At 43.5% G+C, this 21,483-nt stretch overlaps 1 protein-coding gene and 1 long non-coding RNA gene across 2 annotated transcripts in view; one reads left to right on the forward strand and one right to left on the reverse strand.

The window, feature by feature from the left end:
• The window catches only part of PPM1H (protein phosphatase, Mg2+/Mn2+ dependent 1H), a 237,844-nt gene that overhangs the window by 9,923 nt on the left and 206,438 nt on the right, over positions 1–21,483 (reverse strand). The window contains exon 9 of the mRNA XM_019732426.3: positions 11,507–11,658. Coding sequence (XP_019587985.1) covers positions 11,507–11,658 — 152 coding nt within the window. The remainder of the gene's footprint in view (positions 1–11,506; positions 11,659–21,483) is intronic.
• On the forward strand, positions 11,554–21,381 carry LOC148759081 (uncharacterized). The gene is made up of 3 exons (XR_016022145.1): positions 11,554–11,691; positions 18,327–18,422; positions 21,244–21,381. It is a non-coding gene; the product is annotated as an uncharacterized LOC148759081 (long non-coding RNA).

The following is a 21,483-nucleotide window of genomic DNA, read 5'->3' on the forward strand; positions in this document are numbered from 1 at the left end:
TTTATCAAGACTGTTTTATATCAAAACTGATACAAGACGAAACAACTTTGTCTGGATGGAAAAAACTGCTTCTCTTCTCTCCCATTTTGTTCTCCAATTCCTGTCTGCCAAGGGCTGTCTGGTTTGGTGACAATGAAAGAAATGGCTTAATGTGACAGTAAAATAGGAGGGCTCTGCTGATTTTGGTACTGAGGCTGAACACAAGTCTGTGTACATGTGCCACAGACTGAGGGGGTGCAGGGAGCAGCGGGAGAAAATTTGAGTCAAAACATGAAATACAAGTTCAGAATATATGGGTGAGTAGCAAAGAAGAATGTGCAGCTGCAGGTCGTGAAAGGGAAGTGGATTCAGTGACGCACCAGCCGAGACTGTGAGGCGGGCTGAGGAGCCTGCAATCTGGAAGCAGGATGTGGAGCCACGTAGCCGCGACTGAAGGCCTCATTCAGATTCCTGGGCAGACATCAGAGAATGGCTGGGGCCGTCTGAAGTACTCCCTCGCTCCTAACGAAGAGTCTCCCTGGGAGACAAGTTTTGTATTTGGAGAACATCTTTCTTCTCTGGCTGAAGCTTTCAATATTGATCAGCAAAGCTCTGCTGAAAGAAATGGCTGCCGGGGAGGGACCTGACTTGGCACAGTCCACAGGGCTTGGCTCACAGGCTTCCTCGGAGCTCCGAGCGGGAGGGAGCAGAGAAAGGCCAGCAGGGAAGGGAAGAAAAACAAAAAAGCAAGAGGGGCTGAAGAACTATGGGAAGGCCAGAAGCTCCTTTCACAACCACTGACTCTAATGTCTGGGTGGAAGGAGACCGATAAATCCTTAATTGTCTCTGCTGTCCTTGCCATTTCTGTGGCAGTTCTTAGTTCTTTTACTTCTTCAGTGGAGCATACAAAGGGCTCGGGGTGGGTGTGGGTTGCCTAGGGTCCAATCCTGGCTTTACCACCGCCCAGATGGGTGGTTCTGGAAAAATTCCTCAGCCTCTTGGAGCCCCTCTTTTCTTCCTTGTAAATCTGGAATAATGATAGTGCAGACCTCAAAGGTTCCTGCCAGAGTAAACAAGAGCCTTCCATAAAGCATTCAGCACAGTACCCGGCATTTGGTCAGGGGTCAAGAAACGAGAGCTATCATTTTCCTCATTAGACAGCAAATGCCTTTCTCTTTCCCAAGAGTTTTGCCTTAAGTCATCCACCTCTTGTAGAGTCTTGTTTCCCAGGCCCACATCTGATTCAGCACTGGTGTCAAAAATGTCTATTTCAGGCCCTCAGGCTGTAAGCATGCCTTTAAGTCTTTAATAGTTCTAGTTGGGAGGGAACTTCTCTTTGCCATTTGGATGGTACAGACCGGGTCTTACAAGAGGGAGGGTAGGTGACAGGAACTGGGGAATTAATGGGTTCCAAATATTTGCATATAAAAGGCAGCCTCCATCTGCTGATGCCCTGCAGGAATAGAGTATGATGGGAACAGGAGGAGGAATCCCCTTTGCATTCTGAGCAGGCCTCTTAGATTTAGGAGGTAGAAAAGCTCTCGCAAGCGTTGGAAAGTTGGCAGGGATCTATGGTGGGGGTGTGGGGGGGAGGGAGGTGACTTGGAGAGGGCGCTTTGTTTTGCTCAGACCCTGGCAGCTCATCCTGGAAGAGGCATGTCTTGGGCTCACTGCTGGGAGCTGAGTCACACATGTCCCCTGCCTTGCTCTGAAGCCACTGAAGCTGCTCACACCATTTCTGTCCCCTGCCCTAGGTGCAGGGACCCCACTCAGGTAGAATTTACGGAGACACTAGAATAATGACAGCTGCTGTTCTCTGCCACACTGTTAGTGTGTCCTTCGGGGGATGGTGCGCCAGCAGCTGCAAACTCACAGACTGGGGAGAGCCTTCCGCCCCCACAGAAGAGGGTAAGAATGCCTACCAGGCCTTGGCACCGGCTCCCTGGTTTCTTAGGTGGTGCATGTTTATTTTAGTCCGAATCCCAAAGGGCAACATTTCAATATGAGGGGGCATAACAGACCATTTCCTTCTCAGTCCTCCCTGGCAAGCCCTTTAAAATGCCCTCATGTAGCAGCTAAGTGGCCACACCGCTCTGCTCCAAGGGCCACACAAACAGCACCGAGTGAAGATGGGCCTGGCCATGTGCTGTCCAGAGGCTGTCATGTGCAGGGTCACAGGCTGACTTCTAAATTCCCACAGGTCTGAATATGCTCAACATTGAAAAAGAAACACAAATGCACATTTTGTTTCATCTTCAACCACCAGATCAAACACACATGAATTCGTTTGTAAGACCTGTAATGGATGGAGTCCTTTCTTTTTGCATTTGAATCATAGTTTTTAAAAACCATATGGTGCTGGTAGAAATTAGCTCAGCGAGCTCATGGAAAGATTTCATAAAAAGAACCTTTGTCTTTTGCCAAACTAAATTTCATATTATCAAGGTAATACAAACTAGCATTTAATGCCTACATTAATATCCTGCTGCCAGTGTCGGTGGGTGTTTTACTATTAACTTTCTGCTGATGACTCTCTACCTCATCGAGGCACACAGTTATCTGAGCCACGGAGGAAATGGATGTGACGAACGGCATTCGAAACGTGACCATGAAGACAGCTTCTCTCATTAGGAAAATGCTCTATAGAGTTTCCAGTATATTGGCACTTACAGACTTAATAAGCTACTTGAGTGTCATGGCCGGGGGAGTGAGGGTCATTATGTCCAAGTTACAAAGATGAGATTTCCTGACCGGTTTTGGAGATTGAAGGCCTGGGCAGCAAATCGTCACCAAGTTTTGCCTGGGCACGTGGAGTGTGAATCTATGCCATGTTTTCATGTTTGGTTAACTGTTCTTTGGCCCTCGTTCCTCTTGGCTTTGCTCATGCCCTTTTCCTTTAGTAATATTAATAATTTATTCCTTTCTTCCAAAATACCAAGCATCTTCTTTGAGTGTTTATATACTTGCGTCCATTTTAAATATCTTTCCAAGAGACCGACTTGCAAACTTCCAGCCTTACAGAGGGTCAATCCTGAGTATTTTGCCTCAGAAAACCCCTGCCAGGCTTTTCTCAGAGCATCCTCTACAAATGGTGCAGGATCTTTAGGCAGCAAAAGAAAATTTTACTGGAATTATACAGAACTACAGGTTGTACAGGCCAACCCCCATGACTTCCAACAGCCCTGCTCTAGGATGGTAGCTTGGTATATTTCCTATAAGCAGTTCATTGCATGACTCCACAAAGGATTCACAGAACTGCCAACTCTGCTACACTTCAGGGCAAACTTTAATAACAAGAAAGAAAAAACCCCACCGCACTCACATTCTGGCTTGTCTACAAAGCCTCCTTTTAATTTTCTAGTTCCTTTGTCAAGACAGTTGAAACCCGTAAAAGGACTTAATAAAATACACTGGTGTCAAGAAGATCATACAGCTAATGTTTACCCATCTCTGCCTGAGAAGACGGTGTAAGGGTCAGAACTTTGCAAACACTATGCTGACCATCTCTTCCCTCATAACACACTCTAGAGGGGGAGATGGTATTTTAACTTTCTTACTGGGAAGGATGTCATCAGAGGAAGACAATGCTGGCAGTTTTTTGAGAATGACTGTCGCTAAGAGGAAAAAAGAAAAGAAAAAAACCTACACACAACATAAAAGCCAAATAATCAAACAGCAAAACCCAGAAGTCCTGCCTGTCACAGGGCAAAGGCCCTGCCCCTTTCTGTCCTAAATTTCTAGAAAAAAAATAGGCAAACCTGGCAAAACTCAAAGTCAAATAGGCCCATCCAAAACCTCACATGAAGGCACATTTTGTTCTTCTCACTTGCTTTGTTGTCTTTCCTTTCTCTCAGGCTGCCCACCCTGGAGAATACATCTTTCCTTTCTCATTTTCTGTAAAACAATAGGTTGACCTCATTTGGTCAGCCTCCTCAGGCTTGGACCCAGGAGTCCCCCACTCCCTCCACTCCCATGATTAAATAGGCCAACCTGTGGTCCTGGGCTACAGTTGGGGAGAAATGAATTCTTCTGCCCAAGGAAGAGCTCACAGAGCCTTTAGAATTATGGTGGGTCTTGCTTCATCACAAAATTATGACTTAGGCTAAAACGTATTAGGATAACTGACTTTCCCTCATATTTCTATTTTGCATGACAAGATCAAAGCAGCTCCCAGTCGGGAGGGCACCATCAGGCAACCCCCTGCCATGGCTTCTGGCACTGAGCTCTCCATTCATGGGCCTCCCAAGGAGACCCACTAATCAGGGCACAAGTGTGGTGCCCTCCGTCCAAATTACACACAGATATGTGCAACTGTGTCACACACGAAAGAACATCACTTTATATAATTCCCAAGTCATGCGTGTGAAATGAAGTTTCTCCAATTTTCCAAAATAGCTTAAATTACTAAGGAACACACGGGTAGAGAGAAAACAATCCACATCTTATGTTGTCACCATCAGCTTGTACAGAATGTTTTCTGAGTGAATGAATTGCATACGTTCTGTACCATTGCCCCAGACTTCCTTTCCGACAACTCGTTTTCATATTCATCCATCTTGTGATCGGGCCTGCTTACCTCTCCCACCTCACTTGCTGTCACTACTGCACACTAAGCCCGGTCAGACTGACTGTTGGGTCCCTGGATGCGTTATGTTCTCCCTGCCCAAGCCCACCTCACCCCTACGTTGCCCGGCTTATACTTACTTATTCGTCAGGTAGATGTTTGGACATCTCTTGCTCTAGGTTAGACACCTCTCTTTAATCACTCATATTGTTTAACTTCCTTATGCTTCTATAACCCTCTCGAGACTTTAAACTCCACGAGGGCAGGGACCAGGTCTGTTTTCTTCAGATTCTTCCCCAGTGTCTGGCAGGCCTGGGCTCATAAAATAGGTCCTTAGCATTTCCCAGATGGATGAATCTGCGTGGGAGTTATTTGGCAAAGAGGGACACCTTTGCCTCTAAGTTCTGACTGTCTTCAGATCTCAAAAACCAACCAGAATTTTTCTGTCTTCCAGCCTGGTATTAGGTGTTAGCAATAAAACTGCTCATCTTGTAACTTTTTTTTCAACTCTTATCTGTGTGATACAGGGTTCATTCTCAGGCTTTGGTTTGTCATCTTCCCTGAACAGCAAACTGAAAACCTTTTTCTTTCCTGCCCCGTTTGTTCCATGGAGGTCTCTGTGAGCCCTGCCGCTGCAGGTGACAGATCTCAGGAAGCCGGGAGCCTGCTCTGACCTGGCATGCGTCTGGCCAGCAACAACACTGCCCATAGGTTACCACTCCCTGGAGGGCAGCCGTGTTGCCATGGAGAGAGGGCTGGTGAGCAAGACCAGGCCGGTTTGGAGAGATGAAAAAAACGTGCTTGGGTGCCTTTGTACTCATACCTGCCAGCTGGCTTTGCAAAGCTTTGTAAAAATCATCACAATAGAGAAGAACAACATAAGAATGTTGGCAACAAGCAGGATGGAAACCACAGATTAAAACTAGAAACTCAACGGGAGAGAAATATATCCAAATTTAAATAAAAGAATCTTTAATTACAGTACCATCAATTCCTTTCCACCTGAGTAAAATTATACTAGACAATTGAAGGAAGAGAGAGACATTCTAGCCTCACTCTTCCTGAAGGAATTTCTTTGTTGCGAAATATATGAAACATACAAAAACAGCAACAATGCAGAATAACAACAACAAACACCCATTAGTGCTGACTATGTATATAGCACGCACTTCATTTTATACACACGAATGAGATTAGTACTGCTGGAACCCCCGTTTTATGGATGAGGCACCTCAGGCTCTGAAGGATTAAGAGACTTCTCCAAGGTCACAAGTCTAGAAGGAGGAGAACCAGGATTGGAGCTCAGGCAGTCTGACTGCAGACTGAGTGCTTTCAACCGCTAGACTACACCACGTCTCATTGTTTGCATACAAATGAACGTATATAACATATTACAGTTCAAAACTACCACAAACCATCACGTAGCCGTCATCTAGCTAAAAGGAGCAGAAAATTACCAATAAGTGTCTTGGAAACTCGCTCTGGGCCCCTCCTTAAGCACATGTCTCCCTGGGCCACCTCTCCTCCCACAGCAAGTATTATACTGAATTTTGGGTTAATAATCTTGCTTTTTCTTCTAGTTTTGATATCTGTCCCTCTAAATGACATATTGTTAGTTTTCTACTTCATGTAAGTAGAATCATAATATGTGTATTCTCCTATGACTTGCTTATTAAACTCAGTATCATGCTTTTGAGAGTCTTCCCTGGGAAAAGAGCACAAATCTGGTTCATTCCCTTTCTGAGCTGTATTCTATTCTTTGTTTATCCATCCTATGATGGAACGTGTACATTGCTTCATTTTTGTAATAAAACCAATTCTGTGGATATGTTTTTGCAAGACTCAAATTGTAGCAGCATCCGAATCACCGGGATGGTTTGTTAAAACACAAACGGCTGGGTCCTACCACTGGAGTTTTATTTAGTAGATTTGGGGTGGGCATTGAGAATTTGCATACCTAACAAGGTCTCAGATGATGCTGATGACACGTGGTCCAAAGACCACACTTTCAGATCCTGGGTATAGACCTAGGAGTAGGACAGGAAATGTGTATGCCCAGCTTACCAGGTACGTCAGTCTGGCTTCAGAGTCTACAAATTCACAAATCCATCTGCAATTGTTCCACATATTTTTAATTTGTACTTCTCTATTTAAGTTGAGTATTTCTGGCATATATTTATTGGCCATTAATGACTGTTTGATTCTTGCTCATTTTTCTACTGTTTTGTGTGTGTGTTCTTTATTAATATGTGAGATTTCATTATATTGCATAGATATCAATTCCTTTTCAGTTATACAAGTTGTAAAAATTTCTCAGTTCCCGGCTTATCCTTTTACTTTCTTTATGTTGTCTTTTGAAGAACCAAAATTTGGTAATTCCCTACTCTGAGTTCATGAAGATAATCTCCTATACGCTATTTTGTAAAAGTTGTATTTATTTTGCCTTTCACGTTTAGGTCTTAATTTGCTTAGACTTGATTTTAGTGTACAGTGCAAGGAAAGTATCAAATTTGAACTTTTTCTACATATTTTCATTGTTCTGATTTTGTCTTAATATCTAGAAGGGTAAGATCCATACAGAAATGTCACAAATATTCTTGGCATTTTGTTCTTCCATGTACATCTAGAATCAGCTTATGAAGTTCCATAAAAACGCCATTGGAATTTTGATTATAATTGTACTGATGCTATAGATTAATTTAGGGAGAATTAATATATTTACAATGTTCCTATTAAGAAATATGTATATATTCATAATATCCTCCTGTATTTAATTGCGGCTACATATGGGTTATTACTGTTTTTTTATTCCTAATATTGTTTGTCACCCACCTCCCCTCTTATGGGAAATTTCATCTGCTTTGTTAGTTTTGCTTTTGGGGGGAGATTTTATTTTATGGTAAAATATATATAACAAAATTTAGCATTTTAACCATTTCAGATATACAGTTCTGTGACATTAAGTACATTCACATTGCTGTGCAACCATCACCACCATTCATCTCTAGAACTTTTTCATCTTCCCAAGCAGAAACTGTGTACCCATTAAACACCACGTCCCCATCCCCTCACCACCTGCCCCCGGCAGCCACCATTTCACTTTCTGTCTCTATAAATTTGACTACTCTACGTACCTCATATAAATGGCATCATACAATATTTATCCTTCTGTGACTGGATTATTTCACTTAGCATGTCTTCATGGTCCATCCGTTTTGTAGCATGTGTGAGAGTTTCTTTCCTTTTTAAGGCTGATTTAACATTCCATTGCATGTATATACCACCCACATTTTGTTGATTCATTCATTCGTCTACAGACACTTGGGTTACTTCTACCTTTTTGCTACTGTGGATAATGCTGCTATAAACATGGGTATACAGACATCTCTTTGAGTCTCTGCTTTCACTTCTTTTGGGTATATAACCACAAGTAGAATTGCTGGATCATAGGGAAATTATATGTTTAATTTTTTTAAGGAACCACCATACAGTTTTCCACAGCTGTACAATTTTACATTCTCAGCAGCAATGTATAAGGGTTCCATTTTCTCCACATCCTCACCAACACTTGTTATTCTCTGTGTGTGTGTGTGTGTGTGTGTGTGTGTGTGTGTGTGTAAAAATAGCCATCCTAGTGAGTGTGAGGTGGTATCCCATTGTGGTTTTGATTTGTATTTCTCGAACGTGTTATTTCAAAGAATCATATTTTGGCTTTGTCATTTATTTTTATTATATATTTGTTCTCTATTTTGTTATATTTAATGTTTCTCTCTATTACTTCTCCTGGGTTTATTGTGCTACTTTCACTTTTTTTTCTTTTTTTTTTAAAGGAGGGCGCAGCTCACAGTGGTCCACGCAGGGATCGAACCAGCAACCTTGGTGCTACCAGCGCCACGCTCCAACAAACTGAACGAACCAGCCACCCCTGCTTTCACTTTTTAAATAAGATGCTATTGTTGAAGTCAGGGCCACAGACCTAAACTCTTAAATGAGGACTGTTGTTTACTAGTAGCCTGCACACGGAAAAGAACACACAACCTACAAAGAGATAGCTCCTCTCCTTTGGCTCCTCAGAACCTCAAAGTTACAAAAATTCTTTTCAGCCTGTTTATGTGGATCATATAGGCAGAAGTCGCCCAGTAACACGAGTCAGGCCTCAAGGCAGTCCGCTGAGAAATATCTTTCTCTGTGGTTAAGGGTCTCCCTTTCGTTTTCTGTGCTCAGGGGTCCGGAGTTTGTGGGAAAGGGCTCCTTGCGATACAGGGAGGAGCTCTGGGAAAAGTTACCCTACGACATGGAGCAGATATAGTTTGCTGGCAAGTCAGAGGTGAGTGGATCTCCATCTTGCATAACTCATCAAATTAGGGAAAAAAGGCTCAAAATTCAGCCTTTAAAATTTTGACATGCAGTATTTTTAATGTTCAGGCCCAAGTAATTTCTAATTTGTATTGTAATTTTTTAAATTTATAAGTTGTTTGAAGTTTGGTTTTTAAATCCCACGTGGACTGTCTCTCCCTTGGCCAGTTTGAAAGTTACATTGTCTATTCTTTTCATAGTTTTCTTAGTTATTTAAACACATTTACTTAAAGTCAAAAGTTGAACACTTGAACCTCTTCTCAAATAGAATCACAGCATAATTTAACTGATTACGATTCCCTCTTGCCCCCCTTATGCTGTTTTTATTCAGTATTTTAATTCTATCATTTTAATACCACATGTTAGGCATTCTTCCTGTTTTATATAGTCAAGGTATGTTTAAATATACCTACATAGTTCCTAATATCTTAGCTTAATAATCCATCTTACTTTTCAGATCTTCCACCTGGGACCATATCTTCTTCTTATCTGAGCACATCCTTCGGAAGAGGTTGGCGGGCAATAAAATTTCTCAGTTTTTGTTTTGCCTCAAAGTGTCTTTACTGATATTTTTACTACATGTGAAAGTTCTAAAAATTGAATTCTTTTCTTAGCCAACTGAATGAAGATAGATGTAATTCCACTGTCATTTAGCTCTTATTGTTTCAAAAAAGTTAGCTGTTGGTCTAAATGCTATTCCTTTTATCTTTCTAGCTCTTTTAGTATCTTTTTGGTTTAAAGTTCTTCAGTTTCATTATGAAATATCTACTATAATTTTCATTTCTGCTTGAGCTTTGTTGGGTTTTCTGGATCTTAAGTATAGTATCATTCAACAATTCCAGAACTTTTCTTTTTCTTCCCATCTTCGATAGTATTTCCTTTTGGAACTCTATTTTCTACATCTTAGGTTATTCTCCTAGTCTCTTAATCTCATTTCACATTTCCCTTTCTCTGTGTCTCTCTGAGCCATATTCTGGATTATTCAGATCAATTTCCAGTTCACTAGTGTTCTTTTCAACAGTCTCTAATATCTTTAATTGAGTGAATTTTTAGTTCCTATTTTTACATTTTTCATCTCTAGAAGTTCTATTTCCTCATTTTAAAAATCGGTGCAGACATTTTGGTAGTCTTTTGTCTTTGTTCATATTTTCAATGCTCTTAAAAACATTTCTGATTCAAAAATCTTTATGCACTCCTATGTTTATTGCAGCACTATACACAATAGCCAAGACATGGAAACAACCGAAATGCCCATCGGTAGATGAGTAGATTAAGAAACTGGTACATTTATACAATGGAGTATTACTCAGCCATAAAGAAGAAATAAATCTTACCATTTGCAACAACATGGATGGACCTAGAGAACATTACGTTAAGTGAAATAAGTCAGGCAGAGAAAGACAAATACCATATGATCTCACTTATATGTGGAATCTAAAGAAAAGAATAAGTGAATGAACTAATCAGAAACAGTTTTGTAGACATAGAGGAAAAACTGAGGGTTGCTAGATAGGAGGGGGGGTGGGGATAAGGGGGAAGGTGAGGGGATTAGAAAACAGTAACCACAGGATGGCCACGGGGTTCTGAATATTAATTTGGGGAATGTAATCAATAATGTTATAAAGATTTTGTAGGGTATCCGATGGACACATGTCCCATTTGGGAGACCACTTCAGGGATGATGTAGATGCCTGATCACTGCACTGTACACCTGAAGCTGAAGCTGAACAATAATGAATGCCAACTATAATTTTATATATATATATATATATATATATATATATTTACAAGAAGTGGAGTACAGCATTAGGAATAGAGACAGTGGAAATGTAATGGCTCTGTGCAATGTCAAAGGGATAGTGGATGGGGGGAGGCGGGTTCACACAGTGTGAGGGATATCAAAGATAAACCTCTAAGTATTACTTTGTCTTGTGTACCTGAAACTAATAAAAAATTAAAAAAAAAAAAACATTTCTGGAACATGTTAAAATATTTATTTAGATTTTTGACTGGTAAATCCAATAATGAAGTATTTTCAGGTCCACCTCTGCTGTTTGTTGTTTCTGCTGGCTTTTACTCATAGTGATTTGTTTCCTTGTGTTCTGAGTGAAAGCTGCCTTTCTCCAGAGGGGAGTTCTGTTTATTTCTGAGAGTCGCTTGGGGTTGTCTAGGATATTTACATTGCTATTATGCTATAAAGGAATACCTACTTTAATCTCTCTCTCCTTTCTCAATGCTTCTCAAAAGAAACAATTCCCCAGTGGGTGAAAATATATGCGGGGAGCATCTGCTATCACTCTTATCAGGAGAATCACAAATTAGATTATTCCCACTTTGGATGATATGAACTAAGACACTAAAATATCTTACAAATCAAATTCTTTACCACTTGTATTTAGGTTCAACTTAAGGAGGTTTTTATCCTCCTTTGGCTGTGAAAGTACCTCTCATAGGAAATGAAGTCCCTTCTGCTCTCTGATTTCTAAACCATCCATATCAGCTCTACTACACATCATGAATGGTTAAATTGCAAGATTATTATTTATTTCAGTCACATCATGAAACACTGCTCAAGGAATAACCCTACAGTCACAGAAATGCACCAACCTGTGAGGGTCGTCTGGATCACAGTTAGGAAGAAACTGAGTGATTGCTTCTGCCACTTCTTCATTTGATAAGACATCCCAGAGTCCATCAGTGGCCAGGATCAGCACATCATCTGCTCCGTGCTCATATTTGGCGAGATCGTAGACTCTGACCTGAAAACAACAGGAATAGTCCTACTTAAGAAGGTGGGAACACATTATTCCCCTAACAAGCTGGCTTCTGATTTCCCTTCCCTTTTCATGCCCAGCCTAGTGGTTTTCAGGTATGCATTGTGAGGTACTTGTTTGTGTAGTAAGCTTTCTGGCCAGAGGTAGCTTTCTTTGGAGATTTGCTCTATAGGCATTTGGGACCCAACAGGTGGGCTTAATAGTTTGACACAGAAGAAAGTGACTGAAAATGTAATACCTGAGATGTAGCTGGAATACTGACTTACAGTAGATGCTAATGATGGCCAGAGGAGCAGCGAGAGGTTTGTTTCTTTCCTTCCTTTGCACATCCTTTCCACAAACATTAATTAAAGGCCTACTCTGGGCCAGGTGCACTAAGCATAAAGAATAGCAGAATTCCCTGCTTCTGAGCTCTCAGCCTGGGACTGGGAGACAAGGCCAGGCTAGCATCTTTAGTAGTTGCTCTGTAGGTACTGGTCTAGGACTAAGGAGATACACTTTATTCAACGCACTTACTTGAATCACCTTTTGGCTTACCTATTGGAGGCCCAAGGGGACACACCTTGTGTAAGGGTGGGGCTCTGGTGCTACACTCAGGTTTGAGGAGCCTCCAGCTAGCTTAAATTACAGAGGACACATGCTGACTCTGAGTCTTGGCAAATTTTCAGTCTTTCTTCATCTCTCGTACCTGGAATGACTTGGATATTTCAACATCCACCTAAACTCTTTGAAAAGAACAGAGTAATCTTGGCAAAACTAATAAGAATAAAAATCAAGCCGTTTTGGGTTAGGCCACAACTCTGCCCACCCTGCTTGGGCAGGGCAGGGCGGGGTGAGGAAGAGTTTGGGAGTTCATTGCTATTCCCTAATTTGGCAGAACCAGCCCCTGCCTACACCACTTCATGAGCTGAGGACAAAGGCAGGTCAATTTCATCAATCTTCCAGCTCCTTCCACCCCCCTCATCACCCTATCCTAGTTTCTAAAAACAAGCCTGAGTGAAAGCTGTAGGCAGGGGAAGGGAAGGGAGAGGAAGGAGGAGGAGGTAGTGTAAGCAGCTGCTCCCATGCCTCATCTCACATAGTCATTATTATGTCATCTCAGATCTAGAGAGAATACAATTCTAACAGGCCTACAGGCTGTTCAAATCTATGCCTTTGAGAGCCAAGCCTCCTATGTTTTAAAAAGATTTGCCCAGGCCAGAAGGCTGGTCTGTGGACTAACAGCCTACACCCAGCAGCAAACAAAATACCCCACACCTAACCACAGAGCCCTTGGAAAAGGAGCAAAAATGGAAAGCAGCCTCCAGGTGCCAGGCCTCTGTGGCCTGTGAACTAGATGAGAAGCACGCTCAGGGCTGCACTGCACAGTACCCGGCTGGCTTCTCACACTGTCTCAAAAGGCATGTTCACTGAAGGAGACCTTACATCCTAGAGCAGGCCCTGTGCCTTATGAGGCGAAATTAAAGAAAAGAGAGGGGAGATTCTTAAGTTTACAGCACACTGGAATGTCCCAGATGCCAGAACTCTCTCCTCAGGCCCCTGAACTCACATGGTCCAATTTTCACTCTGTAGAAGCAACCAAATCCCCTTTGTTTCACTTTCTGTGGTTCCTGGGTATCTTAGAGCAATCTTCCTCAAATAGTAATCAGCTGGGGAGTCTGCTAAACTGCAAATTCTGACTCTTTTCTGGGGTGGGGCTTGAGGGGCTGCATGTCTAACTCCCACGTGCTGCTGACGCTACAGACCCATGGGCCACTTTTGAGTCCCAAGGCTGTAGAGGAGTCCTGCTGGCTTGTAATGAGGAAATCAAGGGCTCGGTGGCCTCCGAGACTCCTACGTAGACTATCTCCTAGGAAAGGCCATCGAGAGGATGGCAGGTATCACTTCTGGGCTCCCAACTTCAAGTCCTGGCCCCCTGTGTTGTTACTTTCAGTATGTCAAAACTTGGCTGAAGAGAGACTGCTAGCTTCCTATTGGGGTGTTTCTACAATATATTTCTGTGTTGATTTGAGTTCCATAGGATAGAAAATGTTAAGTAAAGGGAAGTGAGGAGATGTGGATGTCAGGTGGCCCAATTTTATGCATGGAGCTGTCTCTGCCTTCCAGCTCCCTCCAAAACAGAGGTTTCTAGGTCGGAAGTTAACATCGGTTTAAATTGCAGGACCTGCCCTGTGTGTAGGGCGCCCAAATCTCTTCAGGTACTTCCTGCTGGCCCCCAAAAAGTGGAGATGAGAGTTTCTTAAGATGAAGCTGCCCTGCCCACTACTCAAATGGAAATTTGGCCAACAGAATGGGTGTGGGTTGATAAATAGAAACATGTTAGAAAATGCTCCTTTTCAATTCCATCAATAAATTGAATCCTTCCCTAATTCCACTATTCACATTTCCACACAGCACTCTAATGCAGTTTCATTAGCCAACATGAAAATCCCTTTCAATACCATTCTCCAAGTAATTTTTATGTAAATAATAAAAAGCTGGTCTCAGCCTATTCCCTGAGGCACTCCCTAATTAACATCCTTTTAGGTTTTTACTGCTACCCTTTGTTTCCTGCCCTTTAGCCAATTTCCAAAGGACGCTGCCAACTTTCCACTTACAACTCGTGTCTTATACATTAACCTGTGATGCAGAACATTTTGTGAAAACGCTTTCAGAAAAATTGGACTTCTATGCAAGACATCCCACTGCACGCGCATCCTCCCCAGCGGCAAGGGCTTCAAAGGATTCCAGCGGGCTCCGGGGTCCTGGCCTTCCCTCCCTGAAACTGTGGTTGGCCCTCCTCAGGCAGACCACACTCACCTCCCCAAAGTTTCCTGTTCAGTTCCTTAAATAGCTTCTTAATGTTCCGGGAAGCCTCACGTCAAACTAAGAGGATCTGAGGCTCCCCACAATTCAGATACCAGAAGAGTCTCTGCCGGCCTGGGGGTCGGGTGGGGGTGGGGGTGGGGTAGGGTGGGGGTGGGGGTGGGGTGGGGTGGGGTGGGGGCTGTATTACAAAAATGCTTGTCTGAAGGGGGGGGGGGGGAGCTGGAGAACATGGTCAGGGCTTCTAGTGGCTCATTCCTGTGTTCCCATCTGCCAAGAAAGGGAGAGAAAGGCCACAGGAATTCTTGAGATTCTTCTAACTTCTAACCTAGTAGATGTGATAGGAACACAAATAAATTCCAATGTCAGAAGAAGGAGGGTAGGTGCTCTGAAGAAAAATCAGGCAGGTAAGCACAGTGACAAGAGAGTCATGTTAGAAGATGTGGTTGTGGGGAGCCTCCAGGAAGGCACTCTTTGAAAAGAGGTGATTTCCCAAGGTCCCCTTCTTGTGCTACCCTTTCTTCCTTCAGGGACCCATCACTTCTCAGAATAGGAGTGTTTGGCACCCTCTGCTGACAAAGCAACCCTGAGGGAGACCAGAGAGCAGCATCTTTCTTTTCCCTGGTCCCCTGCAGTCACAATCCTTCCATGACCACCTACAGAGCTTTTACCTGTTTATGCCGCTCTGGGTTCACGTGGCTGTCTCTTCCACAAGATTAGTTATTCTCAATTTTAATGTGTTTAAGAATCACTTGGTGCTAATTAAACAAATTAAGATTCAAAGGTCCACCTTTAAAAATTCTGATTGTGTAGCTCTGAGCCCGGGCATAAGCCTATTTAATCTTGGACCAGGTAATTCCAACGCAAGTGCTGAGGGAACGGAACCCAGAAAACTGTTCTCGGCAGGCAGGTCCTCCAGGGACGAGTTCATCGTTGCCCAATTTGTTTTTGTCCCCACAACAGAGCAGAAAGCCCAGCCCTCAGTAACCATTCAACACAGAACCCAGGGAAGCATTTCCCTTGTCGGACATTTATCCACATCCTGCTTACAGCTGGTCATCTTTTCTGCCCCATCACATTCAACCTTTGGAAGCCAGGGATCCCACTTTGCATTTCTTCTGTGCGCCTAGCAGTGTCTTTCACAGTATAAATCATAATAGCTCTCCAGAACATATTTGCTGAGCCAGAGTAAACAGGGGAAGAAGAAGGAGAAAACAATTCAACCTATGAGATCCCTTCAGAAGACCCACTCAGCTCATGATGACCCACCAGATTTAGCTTGTTAACTCTGCCAACTCCCAATAAGTCACCAAAATGGAAGACGCTGATATGTAATAGAAGCAGCAGACTTTGCTTCTCTTGTCCTCAGTGGAGCTGCTAACAAAAAACATTCCGTGCTAGGGAGTGAGCAGGACAGCGTCTGAGGGCACACAGAGCCTTGGCTGACGTGTCCCCGAGTCCGCCAAATGCTGACTGCTCTTGTAGGGCCGCCGGCTTTGGAGCACTGAGGTCCTCAACGCCATCAGTGGGCACCTATTTTACACGGGAGTTTGTGATAAACAGCTCTTTAGTGCATCGCTCTTTAGTGCATCGCGTCCACTTAGCGCTCAGCCGCAGGCTGCTGTCTCAGCGTTTGTGGAGTGTGTGTTCGCATCTTTGCTCTATTACTGATGAAATTTCGGTGGCATGTGAAGAGAGCTCCTGCCACTTGTAAGCTGCCTGGCTTCTTAAAACTACTTTTAAAAAGAATCCATCAATTCTTTCATTTGCCAAATCTCGGCTGCTTCTCTAGGATGGCCTCACAGCTTTTACATCTTTATCAGCTCAGCAAATTCTCAGAACCCTTTCTTTCCCTTTTAAAATTCTCAGTGCAGGCCGATGAGCTCCTGCAGCGCAGGCCTGGCAAGCGCCCCGCCTTTGTTATCAGAAGCGCCCCCCTCTCTCCCGCCAGGGCTCGGCTTCTAACTGGCTTTGGGGTTGGAGACAGACCATTTCTTTTCTCTAGCTGTCAATCTTCTCATCTGAGATCATTGTTTAAAAATTGAAGGAAGAAAAATAAATAGAATACCTGTGTCTCTACCTGTCTCACAAAGCTGTTGTAAAGATCAAATGAGATAATGTGGAAGGGAATTACATATTCTAATGCACCACATGTGACTTTTATGGCACGGATCTCAGCGCAACACACCTGAAAGCAAGCTAGTTGGTGGAAGGAGATGAGTAGGAGTGGGCGCTAGGGACCTGGGCATCTATTCCAGAAGTGTCATTTAAAAGAACAGTGACTAGGAGTCTGTTCTGGGCACAGAATCAGGTGGTTCCCAAAGTACAGGCTGCCAGTAGGTGGTGGACCCTCAGGAGAGTACAAAGTCCTGGCCTCAACCCCGTGTGGCCAACCCAGAAGCTCAATCTATAGAAAACTCAGAATTTGGCACTTGTACCAGAAGAAAATAAAACCCTATTGTATTTCCCTGTGGTCCTAGAAACTAAGTAGATTATTGCAATAGTGGCATTCTGGCAGGCCACCCAGACTGCATCCACATTTGCTGTTGTGATCCTGTCTATACTACAGGATGTCATGAAGCACACACTGAATTTGGTGGCAAAAGATTTGGGTTTGAGACCCACCTCTGCCCCTTAGTAGGTAGGCAAAACCACGTTGTTCACTCATTTTCAATCTATTGACCCCTGATGGAAACACTGAATGAAGTAACGATTCATCAGATGGATAAATCAGGGAGGAGTTGGACCTCACATGCCTTACACGCAGAGGGACCTGCAGGGGCCGGAGGCTGGGGATGTGAGAGAGGGCTGGTGTGCCCAGTGGCTTTCCATCATTTGGTTTGGCTCAAGTGCTAGATTTCCACTGGGAAGTGGTGAGGGACGAGGCACGGCTGCTCGGATCTGCATTGTCTCCCTTGGTGAAATGCGAGCCGGGACTAGCTGGCCACTAGCGATGCTTATGGCGCTAACATTCTGCTCCTCTTTCATCATAGCATGAGTTAGGCCTGGAGCTGACTGACCACATGACCTCAGAGCGTTTGACTGTAAATGAATCAAGGGACATTTAAGAATTACAAATATGTTGGCTGCTCGTGCTACCCGAAAGGAGCTGGTTGTTATGGCTGGGTATAATTTTATACTTGAAATATACCACAGAGACTCTTGAGGGATTTTTTTTTTTTCCTTTTGGAGTCTACAGACAAAATAAACACTTGACCTTAGAGGGTAGATACAATCTAATAGCTCAGAAGGTTTCTCAACCAGCTGAAATATTATGTGAAGATAGCCTGAGGTGGTACCCAGAGCCTGGCTGCTATGCTACAGCTTATGGGCTTCCATTTTCTCCACAAGTCTGGTAGGTGACACCTCAGTGAGGTAAGCTACAGGAAGGAATTTGCAATTTACATGCTGGGGCACTTCCCTGATCTCCTTTCTCTGGGCTTCCAGTGGCATATTCACCCCTGAATCAAAGGTTCATTGAATGAATCAGTGAATGAATGGGCTTCAATCTTGTTAATTAATCATTTGAGGAATAAGCCTGTGTTCACTAAAATGCCCCATTACGGAGATAAGGGTCAGAAGAAATCCCAGCCTGTGCATGAAAGTACATGGGTGCAGTGCAGATGGATTGAGTAGTGTTAAATCCATTGGAGGCAGGTGAGGCTTACACAGAGAGACCATAGACCGTACATCCCTGTTTGCCTGAGGTAGTTTTGGCTCGTGCCGTGTTCCCAGCATAATTATTAAGTGTCCCATTTGACTCTCAGAAATGCCCTGGTTGAGAGGATAACTTATATGGTCACCCAACGTATAGATAATGAAATGACTACTATTCTTTATTCTTGTAGTTGCTACTTCTAACCATCAGGACCGAAAGTAACCAAAGTAACCAGACGGTCGCTACCTCACAGGACTCCACCATGGCAGGTTTTCAGAGCTCTCTGGTGAGCAAAAGAGCAAGTTACTATGTATCTTGCCTTAGAAAAGGAAACATAATCATCCCTGGTGAACCACTGGTGCCATCTGATCTTACTTGGGAGAGATTTCATGACTTAGCCTGTCCCTCTGCATCTCTAACTCATGAGTCTTTCTGTAAAAAATCACTTGTGTGCATCTGTGTGTCATTTACATCGGTTGTTCCCACTGGGCAATGACTTGAGATTTACTACCAGTTATTGGAATAAAACCAGAACTTGCTGTGGGGCAAAGGCAACCCCACTGACTGCAGTCCTTCTGGTAGCAGGTAGCCAGGTCTGAGCAGACCTGCGTTTAAGCAGAGGAGGATGTAGAATCTCCAACCTAACAGCTTGGCCGTGAGCCACATACACCGTAAGAATGAATCATGGGTCCAGGACTAGAGCAGGGCTGTATCGCAAACCTGCCGTAGGACTGTAAAACTGAAGTTCCTGAATCATCGCGAAGCGTGGCTTATGACAGTGTTATTCAAAGAGTGGTCTTTGGATCACCTGCTTCAAAACTGTCCCAAAATGTGAACATTCCTAGGACCTAGCGACTTATGTTTCCAAGGATTTGGATGCCGGGGATTTGCATTTTAAACAAACTTCTCAAACAATTCTTAGGTGCATTAATGTAATAAATTAATGCAAAAAAGATACTGCATATTTAACTATAAAATTCAAATGGAATTATTTTTCAGGAGGGGATCAGAGGGAAATAATCTCCAATGAGAGAAATGTTTGACACAACATGCAGTTTGGCTCCCTTTGGGTGGACATAAATTTTTTGAGTTGCCACGCTAATTGTTTTCTTTTTTTTTTTTTTTTTTTTAACAGGACTTTATTGGGGAACAATGGTCAAATTGTTGTCCTTTCAATCTTAGTTGTGGGGGGTTCTGTTCAGCTTCAAGTTGTTGTTCTTTCAGTCTTAGTTGTGGAGAGCGCAGCTCAGCTCCAGGTCCAGTTGCCGTTGCTAGTTGCAGGGGGCGCAGCCCACCATCCCTTGCGGGAGTCGAGGAATTGAACTGGCAACCTTGTGGTTGAGAGCCCGCGCTCCAACCAACTGAGCCATCCGGGAGGCAGCTCAGCTCAAGGTGCCGTGTTCAATCTTAGTTGCAGGGGGCAGAGCCCACCATCCCTTGCGGGACTCGAGGAATTGAACTGGCAACCTTGTGGTTGAGAGCCCACTGGCCCATGTGGGAATCGAACCGGCAGCCTTCGGAGTTAGGAGCACGGAGCTCTAACCGCCTGAGCCACCGGGCCGGCCCTGTTTTCTTTTTTTTATTGCTGTGTGTCAAAGTAAATTTCAAATTCTGGTTTTATTCAAACAACTGGTTAGCAGATCTCAAGTCACTGCCCAGTGGGAACAACCCACGTATGTGACACACAGATGTATACAAGTGATTTTTACAGAAAGACTCATGAGTTAGAGATGCAGATGGACAGGCTAAGTCATGAAATCTCTCCCTGTAAGATCAGATGGCACCAGAATCAAATAAAGCAGCTTCTTCTATACACTCTTTATATGTGGTTTTTCTTTTCCCCAGACATTTTCAAAGTGCTGGTGGTAGTGGGAGGGAATCACATAGCCCCAAGGCTGAATTACCCCAACTGAGATGATGCAGAGGTGTGGGGCTAGAGAGATTAAGAAAACTGCCAATAAAGCTGAACTCACAGAAACAGAGAGTAGAGTGGTGGTTACCAGGGGCTGGGGCGGGGGGTCGGGTGGAGAGCGACCGGCTAAGAGGTACAAACTTCAGTTAGGTGATTAAGTTCTGGAGTTCTAATGCACAGCATGGTGATTATATTTAACATACCCTATTATAAACTTGAAAATTGCTAAGAGAGTAGATCTGAAATGTTCTCACCACAAAAAATAAATGGTAATTATGTGAGGTGATGGATGTTTAGCTAATGCTATGGTGGTAATCATTTTGTAGTATAAGTGTATCAAATCAACACATTGTATACCTTAAACTTATACAATGTTACATGTCAATTATATCTGAATAAAGCTGGAGTGAAAAAGGAAAGAAAACTGGCATCAAAGTATCCTTAGGTAGAATTCATCAGTAGTGTCCATGGTTTGTAAAGTCAAAAAGTTACACAGTTTTGGGCGCTTTTTAAGAAAAAGAATACAGAAATAATTCTGAATGCAAACTTAGAATCTGATGTGACTGTTTATTAAGAATCAGAAAAAAAAAATCACAACAAATTACTGGTATCTTGGAAATTGAGGTCCCTTTCTTTGAGAAATGTTTACAAAAGAAATGATTCCTGATTGCAGCCTAGCTTCTTCTCACCATCTAGAATATTCTCCATTTCCCAGCTACAACAGGAACTGAATAAGGGCTGGTGTGAGTACAGTGCCCTGATACTCACTTTAATTAGTTTCTTTGCAAATCTGCCTCTGCACTGGTAGGTTTCCTTCTTAATTAACTAAACAGCTAAGTCATCAACCTCCATTAGTTTGCACTGCAAAGATAGATGCTTACTTTACTCCTCAAGACCTCACAGCAGGGCAGGTACTTCTATAGCAAGGAGGTGGTGGCAAGCCTCCCAGGTGGTGGCTGGTCCCCCAGATGGCTTCCATCATTTCCTTCTCTCCCTGCGGGAGGCACTGCTCCTCCCCTCAGGAGGTGGGTGCCAGTTTCCCTCTCCTCAAATATGGACTGGTCTTAGTGAATTCCTAGACCTCCAGAGTGTGGCAAAAGTGCTGTTCTGGGACTTCTGGGGCTAGGTCTTAAAAAGCCATGTCGCATCTGCCTGGGGCTCTTAAATCACTCATTCTTGGGGTGTTTTCTCTCAGAATACAGCTGCCATGCCATGAGAAGCCGAAACCATTGGAGAGCCATGCGTAGCTGCCTCAGCCGAACTCTCAGCCGACAGTCAACATCAACCGCCAGCCATGTGAGTAAGCCATTTTGGACTTGCCACCCATCTATTCTTCGGATGGCTCTGGCCCCCAATGACACGTGACCATGTGAGAGACTCCAAGGGAGAACCACCCAGCTGAGCCCAGTCAATGTACAGAGCTATGAAAGATAAT

Source organism: Rhinolophus sinicus, chromosome 1 (genome assembly GCF_057876585.1).
Source record: "Rhinolophus sinicus isolate RSI-liver-muscle chromosome 1, RSI-T2T, whole genome shotgun sequence".
NCBI classification, from domain to species: domain Eukaryota; kingdom Metazoa; phylum Chordata; class Mammalia; order Chiroptera; family Rhinolophidae; genus Rhinolophus; species Rhinolophus sinicus.